Source organism: Pseudorca crassidens, chromosome 9 (genome assembly GCF_039906515.1).
Source record: "Pseudorca crassidens isolate mPseCra1 chromosome 9, mPseCra1.hap1, whole genome shotgun sequence".
In the NCBI taxonomy this organism is placed as follows: Eukaryota; Metazoa; Chordata; class Mammalia; order Artiodactyla; family Delphinidae; genus Pseudorca; species Pseudorca crassidens.
In genome coordinates, this window is record NC_090304.1 from 7,676,237 (window position 1) to 7,702,797 (window position 26,561).

At 42.9% G+C, this 26,561-nt stretch overlaps 1 protein-coding gene across 2 annotated transcripts; it reads left to right on the forward strand.

Annotated features, from left to right (window-relative positions):
• Positions 1 to 474: 474 nt before the first annotated feature.
• On the forward strand, positions 475 to 26,382 carry MAJIN (membrane anchored junction protein). Of its 2 annotated transcripts, none has more exons than XM_067748446.1 (11): positions 475 to 578; positions 11,704 to 11,821; positions 14,288 to 14,333; positions 17,073 to 17,148; positions 17,324 to 17,449; positions 18,290 to 18,321; positions 18,624 to 18,715; positions 20,092 to 20,155; positions 24,163 to 24,235; positions 25,359 to 25,476; positions 26,091 to 26,382. In XM_067748446.1, the coding sequence occupies exons 2-11, from the start codon at positions 11,721 to 11,723 to the stop codon at positions 26,143 to 26,145; spliced, it is 783 nt and encodes a 260-aa protein (XP_067604547.1). In that variant the 5' UTR covers positions 475 to 578; positions 11,704 to 11,720; the 3' UTR covers positions 26,146 to 26,382. The 2 variants fall into 2 exon arrangements, with proteins under 2 accessions (XP_067604547.1, XP_067604546.1); XM_067748445.1 differs by lacking the exon at positions 475 to 578 and adding an exon at positions 2,026 to 2,223.
• The last annotated feature ends 179 nt before the right edge of the window (positions 26,383 to 26,561 follow it).

The window sequence follows — 26,561 nt, forward strand, 5'->3', positions numbered from 1 at the left end:
TCAGAATCTGCATTCAAGGATGGCTGGAGGAAAAGGAAGAGATCTCTGGTCTGATACAGGGGACTCGAGGCAGGAGAGAATCTAAGACATTTCCTCTGAGATTAGCAGTTCAGTTCCTTCTGAAGGGCACGCCTATCATGCAGAAAGGAGAATATTCCTAGGGGACCATGGGTATCCGTGTGTGTGTTCATGCAGAATTTCATTCCATTTTAAAAAGTCTGCAGCCCCTTGTTTTCCTAAGCCAGTGAATGCTGAAATCTCCCTAGAGAGGCCAATCCTGGATCCAGGACATCCCCATCTTGCTCAGGTTCTTGCAGGCTTTGCTCACAATCTTGGGCTTGTGTTTATCTAGTTAGTGGGGAGAGGGAAGGACTCCAGGCAGGGTAAAAATAACCTATGACGGAAGATTTCTCAGTCATACGCAGGCTCCAGGAAGGAAGGCATATTTTGTGTCAATTTAATGAGCTGCTTCATCTGGTAGTGATTTCCCTGTTGCTGGGAGCATCCACACAGAGGCTTCACAAAAACCTGCCGGGATACTGCAAGGAGGACTCCTACAACATGAAGAACTTACCCAGGTGAATGCTGAGGGCACGCCAAGACTAAAATTCTATTATTTAATTCAACACAAAATTTCCTTGAATGCATGAACTGCTTCTCTCTGCACTGCTCCTCTCACAAGTATGTTTCCTTTTCCCTAAGACTTAAAATATTTCATGCTCAGTAGGAAATTTGAAAAGCCAGGGGGAAATTATCTATACCATTGAATGCTACTCAGCAATAAAAAGGAGTGAATTACAGAGACACATACCAACTTGGATGGATCTCAAGGGCATTATGCTGAGTGGAAAAAGACAATTTCAAAAGGCCACCTACTGTAAGATTCCACTATGTAACATTCTCAAAATGACAAAATTATGGAGAACAGATTAGTGGTGGCAAAACTAATCCCATCACCATAACACCCCAGACTGCGAGCCACGTGGCACAGAGCAGTCCTCTTGGGTTCTCTTACCCTCCTGTTCTCCACCGAGGCACCCCTTCCTAATGAAGTCTCTTGCTTTGTCAGCACGTGTGTCTCCTCGGAAAATTCATTTCTGAGTGTTAGACAAGAGCCCACTCTCAGGCCCTGGAAGGGGTCCACCTTCCTGCAACGAAATGGCTTAATAATTCACAACACCGTCAGAATTTGATCAGCAGGAAGTGGATGGGAATGTGCTGGGCTTTGGAATCACATAGACCCATACCCATCTGAGTGTTCCAGTTCTTTTATATATTTATTTATTTATTTATTTTTGGCTGCATTGGGTCTTAGTTGCTGCGCGCGGGCTTTCTCTAGCTGTGGCAAGCGGGGGTGCTCTTTGTTGCGGTGTGTGGGCTTCTCATTGCGGTGGCTTCTCTTGTTGCGGAGCACAGGCTCTAGGCGCGCGGACTTCAGTAGTTGTGGCTCGGAGGGCTCTAGAGCGCAGGCTCAGTAGTTGTGGCTTGTGAGCTTAGTTGCTCTGCAGCATGTGGGATCTTCCCGGACCAGGGCTGGAACCCGTGTCCCCTGCATTAGCAGGCAGATTCTTAACCACTGCGCCACCAGGGAAGCCCAGTGTTGTAGTTCTTGAATGTCCACAAGTCGCTCCCGTTTTGGAGCCTCTTTAGAACTGAGATATTAATACTGCTGTACAGCACCGGGGTGAGGACTAAAGGAGAGCGTGTACGAAAAGTGCTACCACGACGCTCCACACACAGTAGGGGCTCCGCGGTCTACAGCACCGGACCTTCCCCCGCCAGGCGCGCAGTAGGCGCGAAAAGACCAATGGGCGGACAAGCCCGGGAACCACAGAAAGGCGCTGAACTTCTGTGCTCCAGCGGGTGGGGCGCGTGGGGCCCGGGGGCCGCCCCGGGTCTTGGCCTCGCGCGACCCCTGGACGCTGTCGCAGCACCGCGCACGCGCAGACCGCGGCCAGGCCTCGGAGCGTGCGCCCACCAGGTGACCCTGGAGCGCAGCTGCGCGTGCGCCAAGGGCCTGGCCGGAGCGCGGCTCTAACTGAGGCGCGGGTAAGCGGCCGGGCGAGTCGTCGAGTCAGCCAGCCAGGCTTCGTGAGAGGTCGGCGCCTGCCTTTTTCAGAGAGCAGTTATTAGTGGGTACCCCGGCCAAGGCCACTTTGATGAGGCACGAAGAACCCTTATGAGAAAGAGCCTGGCCGAGCCTGGGAGGTCCTCGGGTCTGAGGTAACGGTCGGCACCGGCCTGGTGCTCTGGTGGGGTTGGCGCCTTACTCTGAGGGAGATTTCAGACCCCAGCCCCACTCCACAGCCGCCCCCTGAGGCGGCCTTCGCAGCTCCGGGCCCTTTTGGAAGCCCAGTGCACACGACGCCTGGGCTGTGCCCAGCGCAGGGCCTCGTGGTCGGGGCGGCAGGCCTGGCGCACAGGTCGCGGGCGGTGGAGGTGCGAGGGGGAGCCGGGCGGGCAGGGAGGGAAGCCGGGCGGGCGCCGCGAGCTGTGTCCGCATCCCCGTCCACGGGCGAGTGAGCAGCGCCGAGGCGAAGATCCCTGCCCGGGGGCTGTTCTTGCCGCCACACCACACCCAGCACGAATGCTGCCTCTGGCAGAGATCAGTCTTCTGAGGCCCCCAGCTCCGCTCGCCGCACCCCTTTGAAAAAAGAAAAAAAAAAAAAAACACCCACAAAAGTGATCGTTCTGTCCATAACCGTCCTCTAACCCAGGCTTAGCAGTTGCCCTGAAAACAAGTCTTCCATCGCAACCTGTCTTGTCACATCATGTCTTCATGATTTGAATGCGTTTCTGGCTTTCAGACGCCTGACTGCATCTGCGTCAGGGCCCTCAGATCTCTGTTCAGCTGCTCAGGTCCTTGAATGTTGGCATCTGGGAAAGGTATACTCGGCCGTACATCCTGGACTTTTCTGAACTTTAGTTCCTTCATCTGCAGGTAGTAAATCTACCACAATAGCCAGCAGTCTACCTAGACTCTCTCTTTGGATATCTCGTGGGCACCTTAGAATTGAGCATGTCCAAAAATGGACTCAACATCTTCCCCTCCAAAACTTACTTTCTAAGGCTCCTTTTTTGGGGAAGTGGCACTTTTACTTTTTCAATTTGTTCAAGCAACTCACCATTATCCTTATCTGTCCTTCTGCCTTACGCCATGAAGTCACCAAATCATGACTAGACATCTTCCAAACCAGTCCCCTTCTCTTCATCTCCACTCATCACTATAGACCATGCTGTTATCAGCCTCTGCCTGGAACCACAGGAATCTCCTGGCTGATCCTCTTGCATTTGTTCTGGTTCTGGGTTATTTCCCACATTACAGTCAGAGAGATTGTTTTGGTTTTTGTCTTGTTTGTTTGTTTAAACTCACAGACATGTGGTCATGTCATCTCTTTATTATGCAGTCCTGTTTCTCTTAGGATAGACTTCGCAGTCCATAACCTGGCCTATAAGGAAGGCCCTCATCCCTTCTCTTATCTGTATTGTCTCCCTGGATGATCTCATCCATTCCAATAACTTCAAATACTATCTAAACACTGATGACTCATTTGTATTTCTATCCTGATTTCCATTCCTTGCGTAGTAGGAGACCACCCCCTGGAAACATCCATTAGGGTGTCTAACAGGCCTCTCACACTTAACCAAAACAGAACAGAAAGAGAATGGCAAATCTTTTTCTCCAGAATCCTTCTCCATCTCAGTAAAGTGTGTGTACCATTACCTTCTAATAGCAGAGGCCAAAATCAAGAGCCATCCTTGATTCCCACATCTAGTCCATCAGTCTAAAATATACCCCAAATCTAACTAGTCACTAACTACTAAGACCTCAAAGTCCAAATCAGAAGCGTCTTTCTGCTGGACTACTACAAATCGTCCTAACTAGTCTCCCTGCTTCTACTCTTGTACTCTTAACTACAGTTCATCTTCTTCTTGGCAGTCAGAGTGCTATTTCTAAAGCATAAATCAAATAATTTCACTTCACTTATAAAACCCTTAGCATAAAATCTGAACTCTTTACAATGACCTACAGGCCTTATATGATCTAGCTCCTGCCTATCTCTCAGACTTCATTTCTTTCTACTCTGTCTTCATTCTCTGTGATCCAGTCACACTGACCTTTCTGTCCATTAAACCGGGGGTCCCCAACCCCCAGGCCACGGACCGGTAGTGGTCTGTGGCCTGTTAGGAACCGGGCCGCACAGTAGGAGGTGAGCAGCAGGCCTGTGAGCGAAGCTTCATCTGTATTTACAGCCGCTCCGGATCGCTCACGTTACTGCCTGAGCTCCGCCTCCTGTCAGCATTATGGTGAGTTATATAATTATTTCATTATATATTACAATGTAATAATAATAGAAATAAAGTGCACAATAGATTTAATGTGCTTGAATCACCCTGAAACCATTCTCCCCCACCCCCGTCCGTGGAAAAATTGTCTTCCACGAAACCGGTCCCTGGTGCCAAAAAGGTTTGAGACCGCTGCGTTAAACTACCATCATCACAGGACGTCTGTGCTTGCTGTTTTTTCCTGCTTGGAATGCTTTTCCCCTTGACTTTGTTGTTTCACTTTCCACTTAATTCACTTAATTAATTTCACTTAATTCAGTTGTGATCTCTTCTGAAAGGCCTTCGCTGGCCACACTAGCTAAAGCAGCCTCCCAGTCACTCTCTACTACAAAACCCTGTTTTACTTTCTTCATAATACTTACAGTACTTCAAATTACATTTATTTATTTATATGTTTATTATTGCTCCCCAAGCCTCCTGAAATCTAAGCTCATAAAGACAAGGAAACATGTCTTTCTTGTTACCCACTCTTCTCAGTACTCAGAACAATGCCTGATACGTAGTAGGCTCTCAAATGTGTGCTGACTCACTGCTTATCTTTGTAGTCTTAGTTCGTAGCACGGTCCTTGCGGACTGTGTTCTGAAGTACTGTACTTCTCTCTCTTGGGATTACCACACTCTCTTTCAACTGAGGACTCTTGTATCTGCTATTTCCTGTACCCACATCAGACCCCACACCCACTCTCCATGTGTGTCTCCCCAACTCATACTCATCCTTCAGATATGAGTCACTTACTTAGAGTTCCCTGACCTCCATTCTAAGTTAGGATTCTCTGTCATGTTCCTATATCATCCTATCCTTTTTTTTTTTTTTTTTTTTTTTTTTTTTTTGCGGTACGCGGGCCTCTCACCGTTGTGGCCTCTCCCATTGCGGAGCACAGGCTCCGGACGCGCAGGCTCAGCGGCCATGGCTCACGGGCCCAGCCGCTCCGCGGCATGTGGGATCTTCCCGGACCGGGGCAAGAACCCACGTCCCCTGTATCAGCAGGCGGATTCTCAACCACTGCGCCACCAGGGAAGCCCCATCCTATCCTTTTTTGTAGCAGTCATCACACTTAAAATTATTTGTAAGCTCTTTGTAGGCAGTGACCAAGTTCTTATTCTTCTGCACTTTATCTGCAGCACTTAAGTTTCTGGAACATAGGAGGCATGCAGATATTTGTGAACTGAATGAATGAATACTGAGTGAACATAAGATTGAGAGGATCAAATCAGGTAAAAATTAGGAGAGCAGTTAGCATGGAGTGTAAGTTAGCTGAATCTGCCCTGCCTACTTCAATAGATGTTTTTGAATCTTGTGAGATAGGGATAGGAAAGCACTGTATAAACTGAGAGTGCTTTTATAAATATAAGATTTTTTTTCATCAGATCCCTATGGTCTGATGGCCTTTCAAAGTACAAAGCTTTATGTTTCTTAACAATATGCCTGATTCTGTTACTTTAGAGCTATGCTTAGGTGGTAAAATGTAAAGAATTGAGGCTAATATTGAGTCTAGGCTAACTCATAAGGTAACTGTTCTTGACACCCTTAATTCAGCCAGACCGTCTTGCTTTAGCAATATGTCTGAGTTTTAGTCTTGCCCTTGATGTGTGACCTTGGTCAAATTAGATGATATCCTCAAGTCACGTTTAATCTTTTTGTAAACCTAGTGAATACAATTCTTATCTCCCCAGTATCTCACCAGAGTTAGATTAAAGTCAGTAAAAGTGTTGCAGGTTTCCTGTGTGAAATTTGCTCTCTTTATATAAAAAGTAATATAGTTTTTTATTAACTCAATTTCTTCAGAATCTGCCATTGTTTCATGCCAAGAACAAAGCTATATTTTAGAAGCTTTCTTTTCATACTTTCCTATATCTGTCTTCTGTCACTAAGACTCTTGAGATATGTACATCAAGGGCTCAGACTTTATAGCTCAAAATTGTAAAAGATGTTCCTTTCTCTCTAGCTAAGGATATTCTCTCCATCATTTGCCCTTCTGAAACTACTGATGCTTTTTCATCATTTTTAATCTTCTTTCTTACATTTACTGCTTCAGGGCAATCACCCAGTGGTGTAACCAAAAAATAAAAAGTCCCTCATTGACTGCAATTTTACATCCAAATGCTTTTAGGGTTCCTGGGATTAGTAGGATTTTTAGAGTGCTGCAGTGAATTCAGTGTGATGTGAATGCTAATAGGTTGATCATCATGTAACAAGCCACAGCTAATGGGCAGGTGGTGAGATGAGATACCATTCTGTTGCTTTTCTAGAATAAGGAGTACAGTCCTGGACCTATTGACCAAAGATAGCTTTGCTATTAACTTTTAGGATGGTTAAAATGGAAGTGGAAGAGCCATTTAGGTGTAAAGAGTAACTTAAGAGGTTGACTTAATCTCCTTTCTGGCCTATTGAGTTGTTCACTAAGGCCTTTTGATTTCATTTCAGGGCATCTTCCTACCCCTCTGTTAGAAGATTTAGTTATTCCTCCCCTCCCAAACAAAACAAAATAAAATCTGACACAGTTCCAATTGCAAATATATTTCTGAATAAATACCAGTGGTGTTTTAAAGATTGTGTCCTACCAGAAAGAGTAGGTAGAAATCTAATGAGAAAGAGAATGATATCAATAAGCATGGGAGTATCTTGGGTAGTCTTAGATCAGCCTCTTCGTGTCCTGTATCTTAACACTTGGATTTGTTTTGCTTTTAAAAACGCTATTCTTGGGACTTCCCTGGTGGTGCAGTGGTTAAGAATCTGCCTGCCAATGCAGGGGATACGGGTTCGAGCCCTGGTCTGAGAAGATCCCACATGCTGTGGAACAACTAAGCCGGTGCGCCACAACTACCGAGCCTATGCTCTAGAGCCCGCGAGCCACAACAACTGAAACCACGCACCATAACTACTGAAGCCTGCACGCGTAGAGTCCGTGCTCTGCAACAAGAGAAGCCACTGCATGAGAAGCCCGCGCACTGCAACAAAGAGTAGCCCCCGCTTGCCACAACTAAAGAAAGCCTGCGCGCAGCAATGAAGACGCAATGCAGCCAAAAATAAATTTTAAAAAAAAGTAATAGAAAATAGTAGCTGCTTATCAATGTGAGAAAATATTGACACATTAAAAAAAGTGCTATTCTTGTGGGATAAGGAGGGTGGGAGGGAGACGCAAGAGGGAGAGGATATGGGGATATACGTATGCATATAGCTGATTCACTTTGTTATACAGCAGAAGCTAACACAACACTGTAAAGCAGTTATACTCCAATAAAGATGTTTAAAAAAAGGCTATTTTTTAAAAATTTAATTTTATTTTTATTTATTTATTTTTGGTTGCATTGGGTCTTCGTTGCTGCGCGTGGGCTTTCTCTAGTTGTGGCGAGCGGGGGCTACTTTTTGTTGTGCGTGGGTTTCTCATTGCAGTGGCTTCTCTTGTTGCGGAGCCTGGGCTCTAGGCCCGCGGGCTTCAGTAGTCATGGCACATGGGCTCAGTAGTTGTGGCTTGCGGGCTCTAGAGCGCAGGCTCAGTAGTTGTGGTGCATGGGCTTAGTTGCTCCGCGGCATGTGGGATCTTCCTGGACAAGGGCTCGAACTCACGTCCCCTGCATTGGCAGGCGGATTCTTAACCACCGCGCCACCAGGGAAGTCTAAAAAGGCTATTCATTATTGAGTAACCTATGCATGGAGCACTACAATAAGCAATTATACATGCATTATTTCATTAATCATCCTAGTCACCCTGCAAGTGAGGAAACTGAGAGGAGTTCCTTTTGAAAATAGAGCTTGAAGACAAACATGTGACTGTAACCCCTGCACCCCAAGATATAACCCTAAGAAGCTTTAATCAGGAAATCTTCCATTTTGGTTTGATGGCTTTGTACCCAAATTGAGTTTGCCTTGAGTCATCCAGAGTTATGAGAGTGACCAGGGTTACAGTTTAATAAAATGACCAGTCGATGTGTTATAATGGAAAATGTATGGGCCAAAGGAGTCAACAATCTCAGGGGTGCTAATCCTGGTTCCATACTGAGTTATGTGACCTATAGGAGTCATTTCCTTCTTTGATGAATTCACTTCCTTTTCGTCCCCTCTAAAATGAAAAGCATTTCCAGCCATAGGCAAGCATGAATCTCATTAGGAATATCGATTTTCAGAGAGTCTGGATCTACTTCAGCAAAGGCAGACAGACCGACAGACCTCTGAAACTAGCCAGGGACTTTTGAAGGTAGAAGGAGGAGCTGAGCGTCTGTCCTCAAACTCAGTTCTAAAACTTGGGTGTTGGATTCATAGCATCAGTGGGATTTCCCTGTTTTTTTGCCCACGCTCATTAGTGGTCAGAGAGCCTGACATGTTAGATTTGCTCAGTAAATGTATTTTTATTAAATGCTTATGAAAGCTCTTTTATTCTTTAACACTGTGGAGGGTTTTCCCGTCAAATATCACCAGATATATTTAGTGACAGTACTTCTGCATGATCTTCTCCTTCAGCTTCAGTAGTCAATATCATTATCCTCATATCACATTCAGCCTTGCTTCAGGTTCTGTGCATTGACCCAGATGTTTCTTTCCGTGAGACAAATTACTAAAACCTTGAAAAATCTTTCCCTTTCTAACATCAGTGCCTATGTGTCATTTAAATCTATTACTGGGGATTTTCAAGGAAAGATTCTTAATTGAGACTTGTCAGATTTTGTACTGCTATTAAAGCTAATCAGTTTTCTTCTCTTGAATTTGCTTTTCTAGTAAAGCATTAAGAAACACTTCAAATCTATCAAAATGGCTAATGTTAATACAATAATCCAGAGTTTACGAAGTGCTTTTTACAGCTTTATCTCATTTAATCCTCACGACAATTCCAGGGGTAGGTGTAATCCCTATTTATAGATGTAGAAGCTGAGAAATGAAAAGGCTAAGTGACTTGATCAGGGTCTAATGACTGATAAGACACAGAGCTAAGACTCAAGCCTTGGTCCTCCAATTCCAAATCCTGTGTCTTTCCCACTATACCATATTGCCTATAACTTCTCTTCTTTTGTCTTAAAGGCATCATGTTTTATGATCACCTAAAATTGGTTGAGAGTCTAACCCTTCATCTGCAAGATCTCATCAACTTAATGATAGTCCCTGGGACAGTGTCACCATGACTGCAGTACTCGTGTTGGAAAATAACCTTGTGAAATCTTTGAACCACTACTACTATGTGGTTGTTTGGGATTGTGCTGTCTAATCTTTATTTTCAAATAGGGTAATTAGTGTGTAGTGTTTGTTTCTGAAGCAGGCAGCCAGCAATTAACAGGAACAGGCCCCAGCTAGAAGAGGGTTGTTTTTACTTCTTTCAGCCATCCAGCTGTGGCACAGCACATGAAGTTTCCTCTCTGGATTGTCATTTCCAGCAAATGTTCTTCATTTCCTTTGCTCTGATGCCCCTCGGTCTGTGGGGAAAGGTGACTGCATTTTTGAAGAACCCTCTGAATAATTAAGGGCTCAATTTTTGTGACAGCACCCTAAGTTTTACCAAATGGACTCCCCGCTTACTTAGTAAAGTTATCTAGGACCAAAAACACCATCAAATCTGGCGTAGGTTCCTGCCATGCCTAGGACATGGGGAATCTGCAAGTTTTTCTCAGGATATGAACGGTATTTCCTCTCTGGTAACTTTGCAGTTGGCACCAACTATTTCTTTTCACTTTTGACTGTAGTTCTAGTCTAAATAGTCTCGGGCTCTGGCTCCAGCCTCCTGTGATTCTAATCCCAAGCAGCCAAGATCAGACACTGGGATATCTCTTTACTGGCAGCCCCAGACTTAAGCTTTGGAAATTGTGGGAAATTTCATTCTTTGGGCACATAGGTCTTCTGATTCTACTGTACTAGAGTTATCCCTTCTGAGTAGACGTGGAATCAAGGTAATATGAAGGAAAGAATAATGAAAATAGTCCTTTATGTGTGTATAATATTGTAGTACTTACAAAATGATTTTATATTCATTATCTCATTTTTTTCTTCCTAATAACCCCAGGAAAAGTGATTAAGACCATCGAGTCTGGATTTACACTGCCTCAGTTTGAATCCCAATTCCAACATTCATAGCCATGGGAAACTTGATCTCTCAGTGCCTTAATTTCCTAATCTATCAAATTTAGACTACTTATTTCATAGGCTTTTTGTGAGGATTAAGTGAGATATATTTATAAGGCACTTAGAATAGGGTATTACAAAAAGTTGTTGTTAGTTGTTGTATAAATAAGTTGTTATTATTGTATAAATATCAACAAGAAAACCAAGGCCCAGAGAAACTAGGTAGGGACAATGGAGCTGAAATTAAAACACAAATTATTCTTACTTTATGCCTGTTGTATCTACCCCATCTCAGCTGCCTCTAAAGTCAATACCTTGCATTGTATGTAGGTAGATTTGATCCTAGGAACTCTGGACATTTTACTCTCATTGTTTATTATTTAAACTTCCATATGAAGAGACAGAAAGTACAGGGTTTATTATCTATACAAATAAAAAGAGGCTTAGAAAAGTCCTAGTGACTTAGAAAATCACAGTGTGCTCGATTCTTACTTCTGAGTGCATATCAAATGCTCTCTTGGAGTAGAAGAGACATGCTGTACTTCTTTTTCCATTTCTTCCTCTCCTGAGTTTCCAGCAGAGAGGACCTTAAGTGAGCAGAGATTCTGGAATAGGAAAAGTAAAACTAGTAAGTGCTAGAAGAAGAGTGGGCACTCTTATGGCACAGGGCACTCTCATAAGTGGTGAGGAAGAAGAGTAGTCGAGAGGTAGGGAAGATAAGGCATTCCTTGGCAACACTGGAAAACATTAGTGTACATCCTTATTTACTGCATTGGCTGTAGCAGGGAGGTGTGCTAATTCCTAAACTTCATCTAAAATTAATAGCAGAGGTGTTCCCAATTGTGCCTCTTATTGGTGCATCCTGTTTCATTATTTGATTTGAGCCCTCTTCACCTTGACATAGTTTCCAGGGAAAGTGGGGGCAAGGGACAAGAACAGATTCAAGAGATATTTGGGAGGTAGATTTAATCCTAACAAAAACCTTGTTAGTCATCAGATGTTAGTATCATTAGTCTCACGGAAGAGAAGTAATTTGCACAAGGTCATAAGGTAAACAGCAAAACTTCAACTCAGGTCTTTTGACTTCAAGTATAGAGATTGTCCCAGAATATCATGTATCCTCCCCATGCAGGTGGGGAAATGGTCCAGGTAATTAATGTCAGAACTGAGCCTGGGACATAGGCAGTGTCACTGAGAATTGGACATTATACTGATGAAGAGATGCTACAGATTAGGCAGGCTCTCTTTCCTGTACATAAGGAACCATATTTAGCTTTTTAATAATTCTCTAATATTTCTATTTTCTATAGGTTATTGTTTGGAAGCAATGAGTTTAAAACCTTTCACCTACCCATTTCCGGAGACGAGGTTTCTTCATGCAGGATCCAATGTGTATAAATTCAAAATTAGATATGGCAACAACATCAGGTAATTTTAAAACCAGGAGGGTAGTCTTTGCAAACACAGGTTAGTACCTTCCCACAGGTCATTCCTTCTCTGCCTTCACCCAGTCCAGGAGACTGGCTGAAGCAGCACCTTGTAGGACTCTTTCCCAGGTATTTTGTGTTCTATATATTTATTATTCATATAAGTTTTTAAATTAGCAATGGCATACCTTTGGGGCGGTGGTTCTCAAATTTTTTTATCTCAGGACCCCTTTGCACTCTTAAAATTGAGGATCCCAAAGAGTTTTTGATTAAGAAGGTTATACCTGTCAATATTCATCATATAAAATTGAAACAGAAAAACTAAAATAATTACTTATTAATTTAAAAATAATATAACATTTTATTAAAATAACTATATTTTTGAAAAATTAATGAGAAGATTGACATTGTTTATATTCCCAGGACTTACCCTAGGAATGCAAGGATAGTTCAACATACAAAAATCAATCAACATAATACGCCACATTATTAGAAAAAAAGAGAAAAAAAAACACATGATCATCTCAATTGACGCAGAAAAGGCATTTGACCAAATCCAGCACCCTTTCGTGATAAAAATACTCAAACTAGGAATAGAAGGGAACTTCCCCAACATAAAGGCCATATATGAAAAACCCACAGCTAACATCATGCTCAGTGGTGAAAAACTTAAACTTTTTCCTTAAGATCGGGAACAAGATAAGGGTGCTCACTTTCATCACTTCTACTCAACATAGTACTGGAGTTCTACCCAGAGCAATTAGTCAAGAAAAAGAAATAAAATGCATACAAATTGGAAAGGAAGAAGTGAAACTTCTCTGTTTGCAGATGACATGGTCTTTTTTTTTTCTTCTTTTTTGGCTGTGCTACGTGGCTTTGCGGGATCTTAGTTCCCTGACTAGAGATTGAACCCACGCCCTCAGCAGTGAAAGCACAGAGTCCTAACCACTGGACCGCCAGGGAATTCCCGACATGATCTTATATGTGGAAAAACCTAAAGAATCCACACAAACTAACAGAAAGTTGTTAGACCTTATCAATGAATTCAGCAAAGTTACAGGATACTAAATCAACATCAGCTGACTTATATACACTAGCAACGAACACTCTGCAAAGAAAATTACGAAAACAATTTTGTTTACAATAATATCAAAAAGAAAAAATACTTAGCAATAAATTTAACCGATGAGGTGCAAGACTTGCACACTGAAAACTACAAAAAAAATATATTTCTGAGTGAAATTAAAGGAGACCTAAATAGAAATGTATCTGTGGGAATTCCCTGAGTGGATAGAACTCAGCACTTTCCTGCCAGGGCCGGGTCTAATCCCTGGTCAGGGAACTAAGATCCCACAAGCTGCGCAGCGAGGCCACTTGATTTTGTAACCTGAAGTGTTTCGTTGGTCATTTGGAAAATATTGGTTCACTGGCTTATGCAGATTGTTCAAATGTCAACACATTTCATTATATAATATCAAAAAATCATATTTGCTAATATCACTACCAAACTTGTCAGAAAAATGTCTAAGTATTTGGAAGCTGTCAACCCCACAGTGGTGGATAGAAGTTTTCCAAAATTCAAAATTTTGCTTGAAATCCCAAAATTTATCCTTGACAACAAATACTGTCAGTTGTTTTCCTTAAATTGATAAGCTCACTGTTCATTTTTGAGAAAATGTCTGTCACATTCCCAAGTCTGAATAACAATCATAGTTTATCTGTCAGCTGATCACTCAAGTAAAATATGAAAAAGCAAGTGGTTCAGTTTGCAACTTAAACCGTTGTACAGGTGCTTTTTCTCAAGACAACCATCATCTTCTGGTATGCAGCAGAAATGCTTTATGCATGCTTCCTGTTTTATCACATAATATTAAAAAGACATGTATTCAAGGCTTGAGATTTATAAAATTATTAATTTTTCACTGCTTCCTCTAGGATATTAAATGAAACTGGATTTTTTTTCCTGTGTGGTGGTAAAGATGACTACAACTGCTAATACAGTTTAGTGCAACTGGCTATATTGTGCCAAGGCATCAGCAGTTTTGCCCACCATTGATTGTACACTACAGATTATAAATGTTAACATAGTGAAAAAGGCAAATAACATCTTAATATTATTATGAAACTAGTTTTGCCCTTGGAGACTCCTTGAAAGGGTCTTGAGGACCCCTAGAGGTCCACAGACTGCACTTGTACAACGGGTCTAACAAATTATTAACTTTCACAGTGGAAATTTCAGGTCTTGGCGGGTTAATGGAGAAGATATTTTGGTACAGCCTTGTACCAATTCTCAGACCACACCACCTAGGTGATCACTTCTTCCCTTGAGCACTGGGTCAGCACACACAATTGTTATTTAGTTATGTTTCCTTAGCTCAATGGAGGTTTCATTTTTGCTCTACTAGAGTCTGTTGTCTCCAGAGCTTTCCTTCTTGGCTTACTTATCTCTTGTCTGTTTACCTTCTAGAGGGGAAGAGGTAGAAAACAAGGAAGCCATCGTCCAGGAGCTAGAGGTAGGGAAAGAAGCAGACAACGTCTGGGAATGTTATTCTTTGAACTGAGGATGAGTCCACAGATTTTAGTTATTTCCTGCAAACTGAGTCACAACCTCCACTCGATTACTTGGCTTCTCCCTGCCACATTTCCTCTGCAAAGAAACTTTACTGTTTTTTCAGGGAAATTAAAGCCTATACTCTTTCTCAATTCTCCTAGTTGAAATGTCAGCACCTTTGAGGCTAAGAGTTATTTTGTTTCCACTAGAGTTCCCAGCCATGGGGAGCTCTCTTTTGTGGCAGCTGGCACAGAGAAAGCTTCCGGAGGACTGCAGCCTTCCAGGGCTCTGGGAAACCTCACCATCCCAACCACTGCCCGGTACTTGACGTTCAGGAAACTCAACTGTAAATACACAGACAAGGCTGCTGTGTCTTCATTTTAATTGGAAACATTTGCAATTGCCTTATTCCCACTTCATTTTCATTCCTTTGCTACCCAGCTCCTCTAGCTTTAGATTCTCCCACAAGAAGACAGAGAAGGTGGGCAAATTCGCAGATTGGTGAAAGCATTGGAAAAGAAATTAGAGTTCTGGGGGATGGCCCTGGATTCCAGTCCTGGCTGAACCACTAATTAGCTGTGTGAGCCTTGGCAAATCATTTATCTCTCTGGGTCTTAATCGCCTCATTCATAAAATGAGAGTTTTAAACTAGCGTATTCTCTTCTAACTTCACAACTGAGTGATCTATGACTGTTGTGATTTATGAAGACATATGTTGCCACATTTCAAGGAATTTGAATGTGAAAACTCTGTGAAACCAAAGTCTTAAAGGTACCTGTGGCTCTTCAGCTGTGTGTTTTAAGATACATTAGGATCTTTGAGGACTTCAGAGGCATCAGTATAAATAACAATTATTTTAATATAGGACCATGACAGTTTTCTGCTTATTTTAATTATGAGTAGAGCAGAATTTACTTTATTTTGCTTCACTTAATATGGGCAGAGAAAAGCTCAAGGCAGCATAGTAGAGTGGAGAGAGCTTAGACTTCAGGGCCAGTGAAACCTGGATTTGAACTCTAGTTCTGCCTTCACAGTGTGACTCTGGGCAATCTGTCTGCCTTCTCTGAGTCTGTTTCCTTACCTGTCAGTGATATTGATAAATAATATCAGTTTTCAAGGTCGTGGTGAGGATTAGAAATAGATGTATGCAATGCCTGCCACACAGTAGCTCAACTAAGAGCAGCTAGAGAGCACTTATATCCACTTATAATCATATTTAAAGTTTTTGAAATGCTTTTTATGTGTTCTTTTTCTTACTCTCATTAGTTCTGAGGCAGATGTTATCATCCTTTTTCACTCATTTTGAAAACATTTATTGACAGGCAGTTTAGTCTAATGGTCAGGAGTGTAAGCTCTGGAGACCCACTGCCTGGATTCGTATCTTAACTCCATCATTACTACCTGTGTAGCCTTCCATGAGTCATTTTACCTCTTTGTCTTAGTTTCCTCATGGGTAAAATGGGGATAATAGAAGTGTTTATCTTATAGGGTTTTATGAGTGTTAAATTCATTAATGTGTATAAAAACAAAAATATTTGCCATAATGATTACTCAATAAATACTAGCTATTAAAATTATAAGCTAGATACTATGCTAATAGAGATCATACAAAGATGAACATGACACAGTTTCCGTTTTCTGTGAGCCCAAATATGAGGAAAATGAGGCTTAGAGAGATGAAATGACAAAACTGAGACTGAGGGCTTCCCTGGTGGCACAGTGGTTGAGAGTCCGCCTGCCAATGCAGGGGACACATGTTCGTGCCCTGGTCCGGGAGGATCCCACATGCCATGGAGCAGCTGGGCCCATGAGCCGTGGCCGCTGAGCCTGCGCATCCAGAGGCTGTGCTCCGCAACGTGAGAGGCCACAACAGTGAGAGAGGCCCGCGTACCGCACAAAAAAAAAAAAACTGAGACTGAAATTCAGATTTTTTTTCCCATAGAGATTTAGTAGTCTTTTCATGATACCAATTGTTTTAACTAGTGTATACTAATAAGCATAGGTTAATTAGAGACTAATCAATTCAGATTTAAAGAGAGTAGAAGAAAAGATTTGATTTAAGCAAAAGCAAAATAAGTATATGTAAATAAATACCAGTATTATTCACTAATCCAGTATATGTTTGTTGAGGACCTGTTATGCTTCATCCACTAATGGTAGACACCATAGAAGGGATGCTAAGATAAATCAGGTGTATATTCTACTTCAAGAAGATTTCTCAGTAAGGAAAATAAAAATATGTACATGGAGGGAATTCCCTGGCAGTCCAGTGGCTAGGACTCAGCCCTTTCACTGCCGGGGCCAGGGTTCACTCCCTAATCAGGGAACTAAGGTCCTGCAAGCCATGGGGCATGACAGAAAAAAAAAAAAAAAAGTACATGGAATATAGTAAAAGCCCAAGGCTAACTACTGTGAAATTTGAGACTAATAGTTAATAAAACTCGGGAAATCAGGGAAAACTTTCTGGAGGAGGTGGCTTTTGAACTGTATCATAAAAGGATAGGTCGAATTTGGTCATATACTGATGGGTTGAAAGGGTATTTCAGGCAAGAGCATAGAAATAGAGAAGCAGAAGGCATATTCAGGGAACAGCAAGTAGTTCAACTTTAAAAGCGTATAGAGTATGTGAAGAGCAGTGATAAGGATAAATTGATAGATTGGCTGAGATTAGATTAAAGTCATTTCAAATTTTTTTTTTCAGGATTCTATTCGTGTGGTCTTGGGAAACCTGGATAATCTGCAGCCGTTTGCTACAGAACACTTCATTGTATTTCCCTGTATCCTTTACTGGGTGGAAATGATCTACAATTCACACTGTATATTCAAATGGAAGCAACAAACCCATAGGCAGTTTGGAGGGTAGGTCAGGGAAACCAGAGGGAGTCTTTTCCCTAAAATAGTACTCAGGGATTCGTACTGGCTTCTTTCCTTACTCCTTAGCACATTTCCCAGATAAAAGCAAATGGGAGAGAGTGTCCCACCTGAAATTCAAACAAGGAGAGATTGTCTTGGTCCCTTATCCATTTGTTTTCACTCTGTACGTGGAGATGAAATGGCTTCATGAAAACCTGTCAACTGGTAAGTAGAATGATAGAAATGTAGGTGGTGGAGAAGAAAAAAGGGAAGGTTGAACATCCATGGGTTAGCAGTGCAAGCTGAATATGGTAGAACAGTCAGCCAGATTGGGCGCCAGCACTGACAGTGCAGACGTCAGGAGCATGTGTCCCAACTAGACTGCCTGCTTCAAATCTTGGTGGCTTTGCCACTTAACAGCTCTGTGACCTTAGATAAATTACTCATTCTATGCCACCTTTGTGAAATGGTGAAAAATAATAATAGTACCTATCTCACTGAGTTGTTAAAAAGATTAAATGTATAAATACTGGAAGATGGAAAGTACAGTGTGACTTAGAATAATCACTCAATGAAAGATACTTATTATATAAATAATTCCTCCATTTTAGAGTATTTAATGACTTTCATCTTAGTAGTATCTTAAAGATATCTCCCAATTTTTAATCTCTGGGGGCCACCGCTATTTTTACAAATAGAGGGATAAGGAGACACCTGCCACTTTGATTTGAAAAAAGGTACAAAGGCCTTACCTCAAAAGATCTCCTCAATTCATTTGTCACTGCTGCTGAAAGTTCCACTTTTTTTCTTTCATAATAGGGATCATCCCCTTTTAAGTGACATATAGTTAGAATATAGTACGAATCAAACTATTTTTAGCTTGTAGATGGCAGTAGTTCTAAAATAAGGGAGGAAAAAGTTTGAGGACACAGTATTTGTAGGAAAAGTGGTACCGGGCGGTAGGGAAAAGGGTATGCACCAAAGTTTTGTCTAGGACCAGTTCTAAAATGTCAATGATAGTCAGAAAGTCTTGATCCGTTATGACATTCAAATTTTCTGTTGCAGGAAAACCAATAAACAGCAGTCCTCCTGGGTTGGTAAGTTTGCCTTTTCTGTAAGAAATGAAAATGGCCTTATTGCCTTCTGTTGTCCCAAAAGTCCTGTTCTTGTCTCGTCTTTTATGCCCCTTGGTCGTTGCCCAAGTCCAATCAGAATTGTATACGTGAGACATTCTTTTTCCCCTTGGCTAGATTTTTGAGACTATGTCTATCCTTACTTGCAAAACTGGTGCTAAAATTTGCCTTTGGCAATTTAAAGATGGGGAGTTCTCTTCACTGTGCCCTCATGTGAGCAACTCTGGAAAAGGAAGAGTCACAGGAAATGTGGTTCCTCTCTATAGGTCCCGGCAGAGAGGAAAGCAGCAGGAGCCATGATGAGGAAACGAAAACACGCAGAAGTGCCCAGCTCCCCAGCCAGGCCAGGGCTGGACAGGTCAGTGGTTTTGAGAGAGGGGCTAAATCCTGTATCCTAGTTAGGCTTTGCCAGCTGTTGCTGCTGGTTGATCTTGTCCTTGGGCGTGTCACTCTCTGTCTCAGGGCTTCATTCATACCTGCCTATTCTAGTGGGTGGACTAAGAGAAGGAAGCAAGTTGATGTTTGCAGTGTAATTAGAACACGGTCCCTTCCTCAGCAAAGTAGAATTCTTTTGTTCATCAAGATGAAGACTGAGGGAATTTCCTAGCAGTCCAGTGATTAAGACTGCACTTCCACTGCAGGGGGCACGGGTTCGATCCCTGGTTGGGGAACTAAGATCCCACAAGCCGCATGGCACGGCCAGAAAAAAAAGATGAAGACTGAGAGGAAATGTAAACATATCTGTACAATTGAATCCAACAAATATTCAGTGAGTACTTACTATGGTCGTACTATAGGAAAACACAGAAGGCACAAGATATGAAGTCCCAAAATATTATCCAAGAACATAGAGAAACCCTCTTTAGAGGGTTTCTCAAAAGAGTGAGAGTGAATAAAATATAATCTTATTTTACCCAGTTAGCAGTAAGCTTTTGGAGCTCTACCTTAAGAGGTAGTACAGGCGGCAACATAAATGTCTGCAACAGGATATGCATCAATTACTGGGTGAGGTGCTGCGAATTAGGGGGGGTGTTGAGCACAACCCTTAACATGTTGAAGTTGCTGTTGTAGAGGCTTATTTTCTTCTTTTGATTCTCTGTCAGGGACAGAATGAGTCAGTAAGACAATTCAGTTGTTCATGTTAGCACCCAGAGAGAGATGCTGGAATAATCCAAGGTGTGGTTTGCTCCCAGCCCAAAGTGCTTTCAGCCCAGGTTCACAGAAAGCAGCTGTTCTTTTCCTGGTACTGTGTGGGCCCCAAGACTTACAGGAGCAGTGAGGGTAGACCATGAAGGAGCTGACCCCTACACCCTCCAAATGCACACATCGGTGAAGAGTTAGGAAATTCCTTTCCCAGCCAGGTGGGATGTGAGGGTACTTGGAGGTATGAAGCTTTGGTGAGTTCCATTTGACTGAATTATCCATGGAGATGAGGCCTCACATCTTCCCTTTCTCTGTGTTTTGATGCACAACCAAGTATTTCAAAATCTGATACCTGCTGTCAATCACATTTTCCCTTTCTCAACCCCTAGATCCCAAAATGTCTCAAATTGTGATTCTACTGTGAATTAAAGCAGCACCCAAAGAGAGTTTGGCCACACGATTTATTCTGCAGGCCAGGAGTGGCATAAAAATAGCCAACCTGCTGAAATATTCATTTGGGCCACATTTGCTTGAATGTGGTGATGTTGCTGCTGCCAGTAACACTTCCTGGGCTTTTTTCTCCCACCTCAGGCCCAAGAAGGGGACTTCCAGCCAAGGGCTCAGCAAAAAGAAGGCCCCTATGGAAACCAGGAGGGTAAGCACCAAAATGGAGACTTCGAGACTCGTAGCTATTTCTGCTCAATTACAAGTCAGGATTCCTGTTACCAGCACATCTTGATCCTTAGTACAGGCTGAATTCACTGGACTCATTCTCACCTTTCACCATCTGCAGAACAACTTTCAACCATTCCACCCTCACCACAACCTGTCCTAAATGTAGCTGCATGATACATACAGTGATAAATCCTTTTGTTAAAAGGTCTTCTCTTAGCTTAAAAAGCTGCTTTCTTATACTCTGCAGTTGAAAAAGAAAATAGATCTGTTGAATTGAGGTAGGATCCAGTTTAGAATTTTTTTTAGAAAACTTTTTGCTCTCATCTGCACTAGACTCTGAGTCTGGGTACATCTAGTTTTTTTATTTTGCTTTTTTTTTTGAAATTTTGAATTTTATTTTATTTATTTTTTATACAGCAGATTCTTATTAGTTATCTATTTTATACATATTAGTGTATATATGCCAATCCCAATCTCCCAGTTCATCCCACCAACCCCCCACCACCACTTTCCCCCCTTGGTGTCCATACATTTGTTCTCTACATTTGTGTCTCTATTTCTGCCCAGCAAACCAGTTCATCTGTATGGGAACATCTAGTTTTTACAGATAAAATAGGTATATATCAGCACAGGATACTGGTAAGAGAAAACTTCATTTAGAGCAGTGATGGTCCGGCCCTAATAATATTTCATTTCAGTTTGTGAGGTCTGCTCTCCATTTAGATATTCATACATCTGCTACTCCTCCATTTCAGGACTCCTTTTCCATAGTAGTCTCTAAAATAGTGCCCTTTTTCTTGAAATAGCTGTTATTTGTGACTTTTCTTACTTCTCTGCCGTCGCTCCAAAGCAGCTCTGACCTTAGGTATCCAAACATTCCCTCCCTCACCTTCCCAGGATCTATAACATGATCAGTTATCGAACAAACGTTTACATATGCATTCATTCCACAAACATTTATTGAATGACTCCTATGTGCCAAGTACTAAAGCTATCACACACACTCTTCCCGAAAAATACCAAAAGTGTAAAGCTGGGTAGACATTACTGATAAATGTGCTACGTACAGGAATAAAGGAAGCACAGGGTACAAAGGGACCACAAAGGAGAACCTCATTCAGACCAAGTGGTGTGAAAGAGAGTTCCCAGAGTAGCTCAGAGTAGCTCAGAGAACTAAGGCTAAGAGGAAAGAGTACAGTGCTTTTGGTGACTGGAAGCCAGTGTACCCGGCGCTTAGAGTACAGTGCTGAGAACTGTCACTGGAGAGGTCAGCATGGGGTGGATCCTAAAAGGCTTTAAAGCCACCTTCAAGATCACAGGAATTCCCTAAAACATTTTAAAGTAGAAAAGTGAAGTGATTTTCATTTCTAAACAATTCTGTCTCCTGTTAGCAAGGCATTGTGTTAGGTGCTGGGATGCACCCAAACATATAAAACCTAGTTTTTTTCCAGGAGCTTAGCATTTAGTTGGAGTAGAGTGAACCCTTAAAGATGAAGACCTCTGCCTCTGTGGCGGGGGCAGGGTACAGAGCCCTGTTGTGCCCATGGCCAGCTGGCCCATGGAGTGATTTAAAGCAGATGGTTTCCCTCTTCTATACCCTCATCCTTTAGAGAGGGAAGAAGAAGAAATTAGAAAGTACAAGAAGAGTACACGAAGCTCTGGAGAACAAAGACACTTTATACAACCAAGATAATTACTATTAAAGGAACATTTCCCTCACTCTCTACCCTTTGTACCGTCCTATTCTTAGTTTGACGCATCATCTCCCTTAAGAACCCACAGTTTCTTACTCAACATAATTACCTTTTCAACCTGATACTGGGTTTAGAAAAAACTCTGAGAAAAAAAAAAAAAGGAGCATGTTTATTGATTTTGACTCACAGCCCAAGCAGTCTCCATTGTAGACCCTGTTCCCAGAGAGCAGACTTCTCCTAAATTAAAGTGATCACAGGGACTCTTAGTGTAAGTCACTTGAGCTGGAAGAATTGAATTTACTCCTATGGTCCAATGCCTGATATCTTCTCTTCCCTTTGGGGGAAGTTAAGGTGTAGAAACGCAGTCAGTGTGGATGGTGCACATCTGTACACATAGGGAGGCTGTGCAGGGAAAGCATAGAAGAACACAACATATACCTGAATAAGGTCTCTGTTTCATAAGAGGTGTTTTGAGGAGAATGGGACGGAAGGACAGACTCATTCCCTTTGTTACTCCCAGATGTAGAGATCCAGACTCTAAAAAGATAAAAAAATGGGAGAGAGCAGATGAATGGACCAGAAGTGAAACAGACTGCCGTGCACGTAGCTTTTTTCTCAAGCCTCTGCTTGAACTGCACTTCTAAGCAGATCTGACCCTGAACATACAGCGGACACCCTTGCATCAGGTTTTCAGGGTATTATGTGTTGTTGGATGTCCTAGATGTTACCCTCAGTCTTAATTCAGGCTATAATGGTTTTCCTCTCTTAACAACATTTGCCTGAGGAAACCTCTGTCAAGATTTCAGGAGAGCACAAAGGCTGCCTTATGAGGGAAACTTCCCCTGGTTCAGAGGTAGAGGCTATACCTCTGCCCAGGGCCTTCGCCCTTCTGGTCCCCACTACCAACCTTAGTAGATGATGCTTCCATTAGGGCCAATGCAGCGGTATTTAAACCCCAAACCATAGTTTCCATACCTCACCATAGTAAGTTTGTGAGAATCATTCCCTCAAGCTAGAAATCAGACCTGGGCCCTCTAAATTTCATCTCCGCCCTGTCTGGAAGAGATAAGAGATAGTCTCCTTCCTCCCGAGAGTTACCTTTCACTTTTATAGGAGGTATGATTTAGGTGGCTGCCTATGTGGTCTGGGATTTGAGGGGTTTGTGGAATAGCTTAACAGAAATTTCAGCTTATGCTTAGGATGGGGGATCTGTCCTAACTTTCCTGGGATTGCTGTGCCTCTGCCTCCTAGATACACCCTTGCTATAGAATTCTTCACCAGCAGGACTTCCCTGGCCGTCTAGTGGTTGAGAACCTGTGCTTCCACTTCAGCGGGCATGGGTTCAATCCCTTGTTGGGGAACTAAGATCCCGCATGCCGTGTGGCGTGGCAAAAGCAAAAAGAGAGAGAGAGAATTCTTCACCAGCAAAATGGCTCAAGGAACTCCCCAGCACTGCTGGGCAGTCAAGCCCTCAGATTGTGCCTGGGTGAGGGAAGTGGCCAGCTGGCAGAGATTCTCAAAGGAAATATATCAACCATGTTTCTGGCTACCAGGGTGTCTCCTAGAATATTATAGGCTTGGAACCAGGTTGTAGGATGTCCCCTTCAAAGTACAAAGGAAGGTCTATAGAGCAGTAGACAGAAATAATAAGATTGCTTATGCCATAGTCACGTTTCTGCTGCCCTGGCTCTAGCCACGTTGATCATATTTACATGTTAATGGCAATGTGCCCTTGTACATCATGTCCCTTTCTGGAATGCCCTGCTCTCTCTGACCCCTTGATGCCATCCACCAAGGCCCATTTAAATAACACTTTCCCTGTGAATTCTTCCTTGACTAACCACTACCCACTCTATTCATGTCCTCCTCAGTAACCACGGCACTCTATATAGACTGATGGAGTAGTCTTATCACACTGACTTATAATATTTAGTTTATACGTCAGTTTTACCACATAGATTGTACTTTTCTCCAAGGTAAAGTAAAGGTCCTCCTGATTTCTGAAACCTCAGTATTCTGTCCTTGGCAATAGTTGGCACTCAGAAACATGGAATGATAAGGTATACCCAGCTTGGTTTGTTCTTGGCTCTTAAATACTATGATTTTAGAGAGACAGTGTTTGGGAAGCTGATATGAGAAAAGGACAGTCCTATAGAAGGAAAAACAGAACCTGCCTGGGCAGTCAGAAGGCAGGCCCCAGCACTGATGTGATATCACCTTACCAGCAAATAGCATTCAGACCACCAAGCTGTAAAGGAGTAACGTTTAAGACTTTTCTTGGTCTTTTTATCAGAACAGAGAAAGAAAAACCCAGCAGGAATGGCAGGAGACCCCAGCACTTGATATCACTGATGTTCAGGACCAGGGTAGGTTCTGGGAAATTCATATGTATTCTCCTCTAATAATCATTCTGTCCTCTTTAGTCGTCTGATGAGCAGAGCAGCACAGAGCTCTGAGTCTGGACACGCTCAGTGGGTGATGTACCTCACTCCCGTGGAGGTGCTTGTTGGCTATCCTCCAGTCTGGGGGCAGGCTCTTGAGTCATAAAAGCCCCCGCAGTTCCCAGAAGGAGTGAAGGAGGCAACGTATGTCCTTCTTGTGCTTCTGATAGCGAAACTGATGCTCCCAGTTTCAGAACATTTCCATATTGTGTGATAAGTTTTACAGAAATGTTGGGAGGGATGTGTTTCACGTTTCTATCCTGGAGAACAATCTCTGGGAAGCTGTCTCTCCTCCTCTTCCCTTTGGGGCACTAGTGTTAATATTGAAGGTGCAGGTGGATGCTTGGCAAGGGCTGGGAATGCATGTTGAGGTATCGCCCTTTCAACTTGCTGATCTTTCACTCAGCGTGAGGATTCGATATGGATACAGTTATCACAGATGCAGTCCTGTGAGCAAGTGAGTTCTTCAGTAAGTTGTCATTCCATGTGCAGACACACCAGCCATGGTAGGTGTCTAGGATTTGAGCAGTGTAAAAATCTCAGGGGCAGGGCTTCCCTGGTGGCGCAGTGGTTAAGAATCCGCCTGCCAATGCAGGGGACACGGGTTCAAGCCCTGGTCCAGGAAGATCCCACATGCCACGGAGCACGTAAGCCCGTGCGCCACAACTACTAAGCCTGTGCTCTAGGGCCTGCGAGCCACAACTACTAAAGCCCACGCACCTAGAGCCCGTGCTCCGCAACAAGAGAAGCCTGCACACCGCAACTGGAGAAGAGCCCACGCAGCAACGAAGACCCAACGCAGCCTTAAATAAATAAATTTATTTTTTAAAAAAATCTCAGGGTCCTGACTTTGAAAATACTCCAAGGTCAGAATAGCACCTTACTGAGCTCAAATGAAATTGGGAAGGTCAGAACAAGCAATTCACCTGGCTTTGAATAATCCTGGTTTGAGGCTGCCCTGAGCTCAGGCTCTGTGTCCTGCCTTCTGCTCACATAAAAGTAGCCTGAGGACTGACACCTTTTCCCTGCCTGAGTGTTTTCCTTGCAGATTCTAAGTGGGGAGACAGCCGAGCAGGGAAGATTATCCCATCATTGCAGCAAAACGATCCACCTCCTCCTGAAGGACGCACGGAGCTGGGAACCAGTGGCTTCTTTGGGTTTCTAAGGTAGGACAGACCTCTCCTGCCATCGAACTGAGACCCAGGGCAGTCTAGCTCCAGAGCCTGCCCCACTGAGTCTCTCAGGGAAATTAGAATACAAAAGAAAGATTACCTGCATAATCTCTATTTTGTACGGGATAAATGATGGAAATGAAGTGAGCATTAGGGCCCTAACTGAATTTAACAGAGACTGTGTCTTGTTCATTTGTACACAATCTACCCCACCCCGATGTGCCCAGCATTGGACCTGATTCCACAAATGCTGCTTGGACAGAAACTATTCTGATCGTGCTTGGGTTATTCAGATGATTTCATTACCAAAATTTTTCCATTCTCCCCTCTGAATCTAGGCTGTCTTCAGAGTCCTTTTTGCAGAGTACAGTTAGCAAATCGCTTTCTCTATCTAGAGCTCAGCCATACCATTGCAATTGTTCTTCTTTATTTCCACCTCCCGAGTATACTCTAACTTGGGTACCTTTTCAAATGCTGTTTCAGACTTGAATTTCCATTCAGTGGTCTCAGAGCAAAAATGCCCTAGCTAATAATGGAGCCCTAGTGGGACCTGGGAGAAGGGAAGTGGACCTCTAGAGTCTCACCCTGCTCTGCTCTTCTTCCTGCAGCTCTCTCTTCCCGTTTCGGTATTTCTTCAGGAGGAGCAGCCAGTGCGCCTCCTAAATGCAGCGGTGGGAAGAGCGTTTCTCTTGCAGCGACTCTTCCCGCTCCACTCCCTGCTTGTGACGTTCCAGTCTTGGGGAATGAGAGCCCCAAACTCCCTGAGTCCTCTTGTGGGTTTGTCCTTTACAATGGATTGTCCCTCCCCAATTTAAAACACTAAGAATGTAACTTTCTAAAATGCTCTAGTCTGAGAATTTTACTGCCCTATGAGCCAGTTAGGTCTTCCATCTGCAGCACTTAGATTTCTAATGAAAATAAATTATTTATGAAGAGTTATTGACTGAATTTTAGTGGAGTAGAGAGAGAGAGCACGAGAGAGCAAACTCTTTCCTCAAGATACAGGGAAACAATGCCTGAAACCTCCCCTGGGTCTCCCTGGCTGTCGTTGACAGAACAGTTTGGGTAGTGGGGTCTGT

Excerpts from the sequence above, each read along its gene's own strand:
- MAJIN (XM_067748446.1), top strand. The coding sequence starts at position 11,721 with ATGAGTTTAAAACCTTTCACCTACCCATTTCCGGAGACGAGGTTTCTT. Across the intron at positions 11,822-14,287 it reads AGATATGGCAACAACATCAG|AGGGGAAGAGGTAGAAAACA; the intron begins GTAATTTTAAAA and ends TTTACCTTCTAG. Across the intron at positions 25,477-26,090 it reads GGCTTCTTTGGGTTTCTAAG|CTCTCTCTTCCCGTTTCGGT; the intron begins GTAGGACAGACC and ends TTCTTCCTGCAG.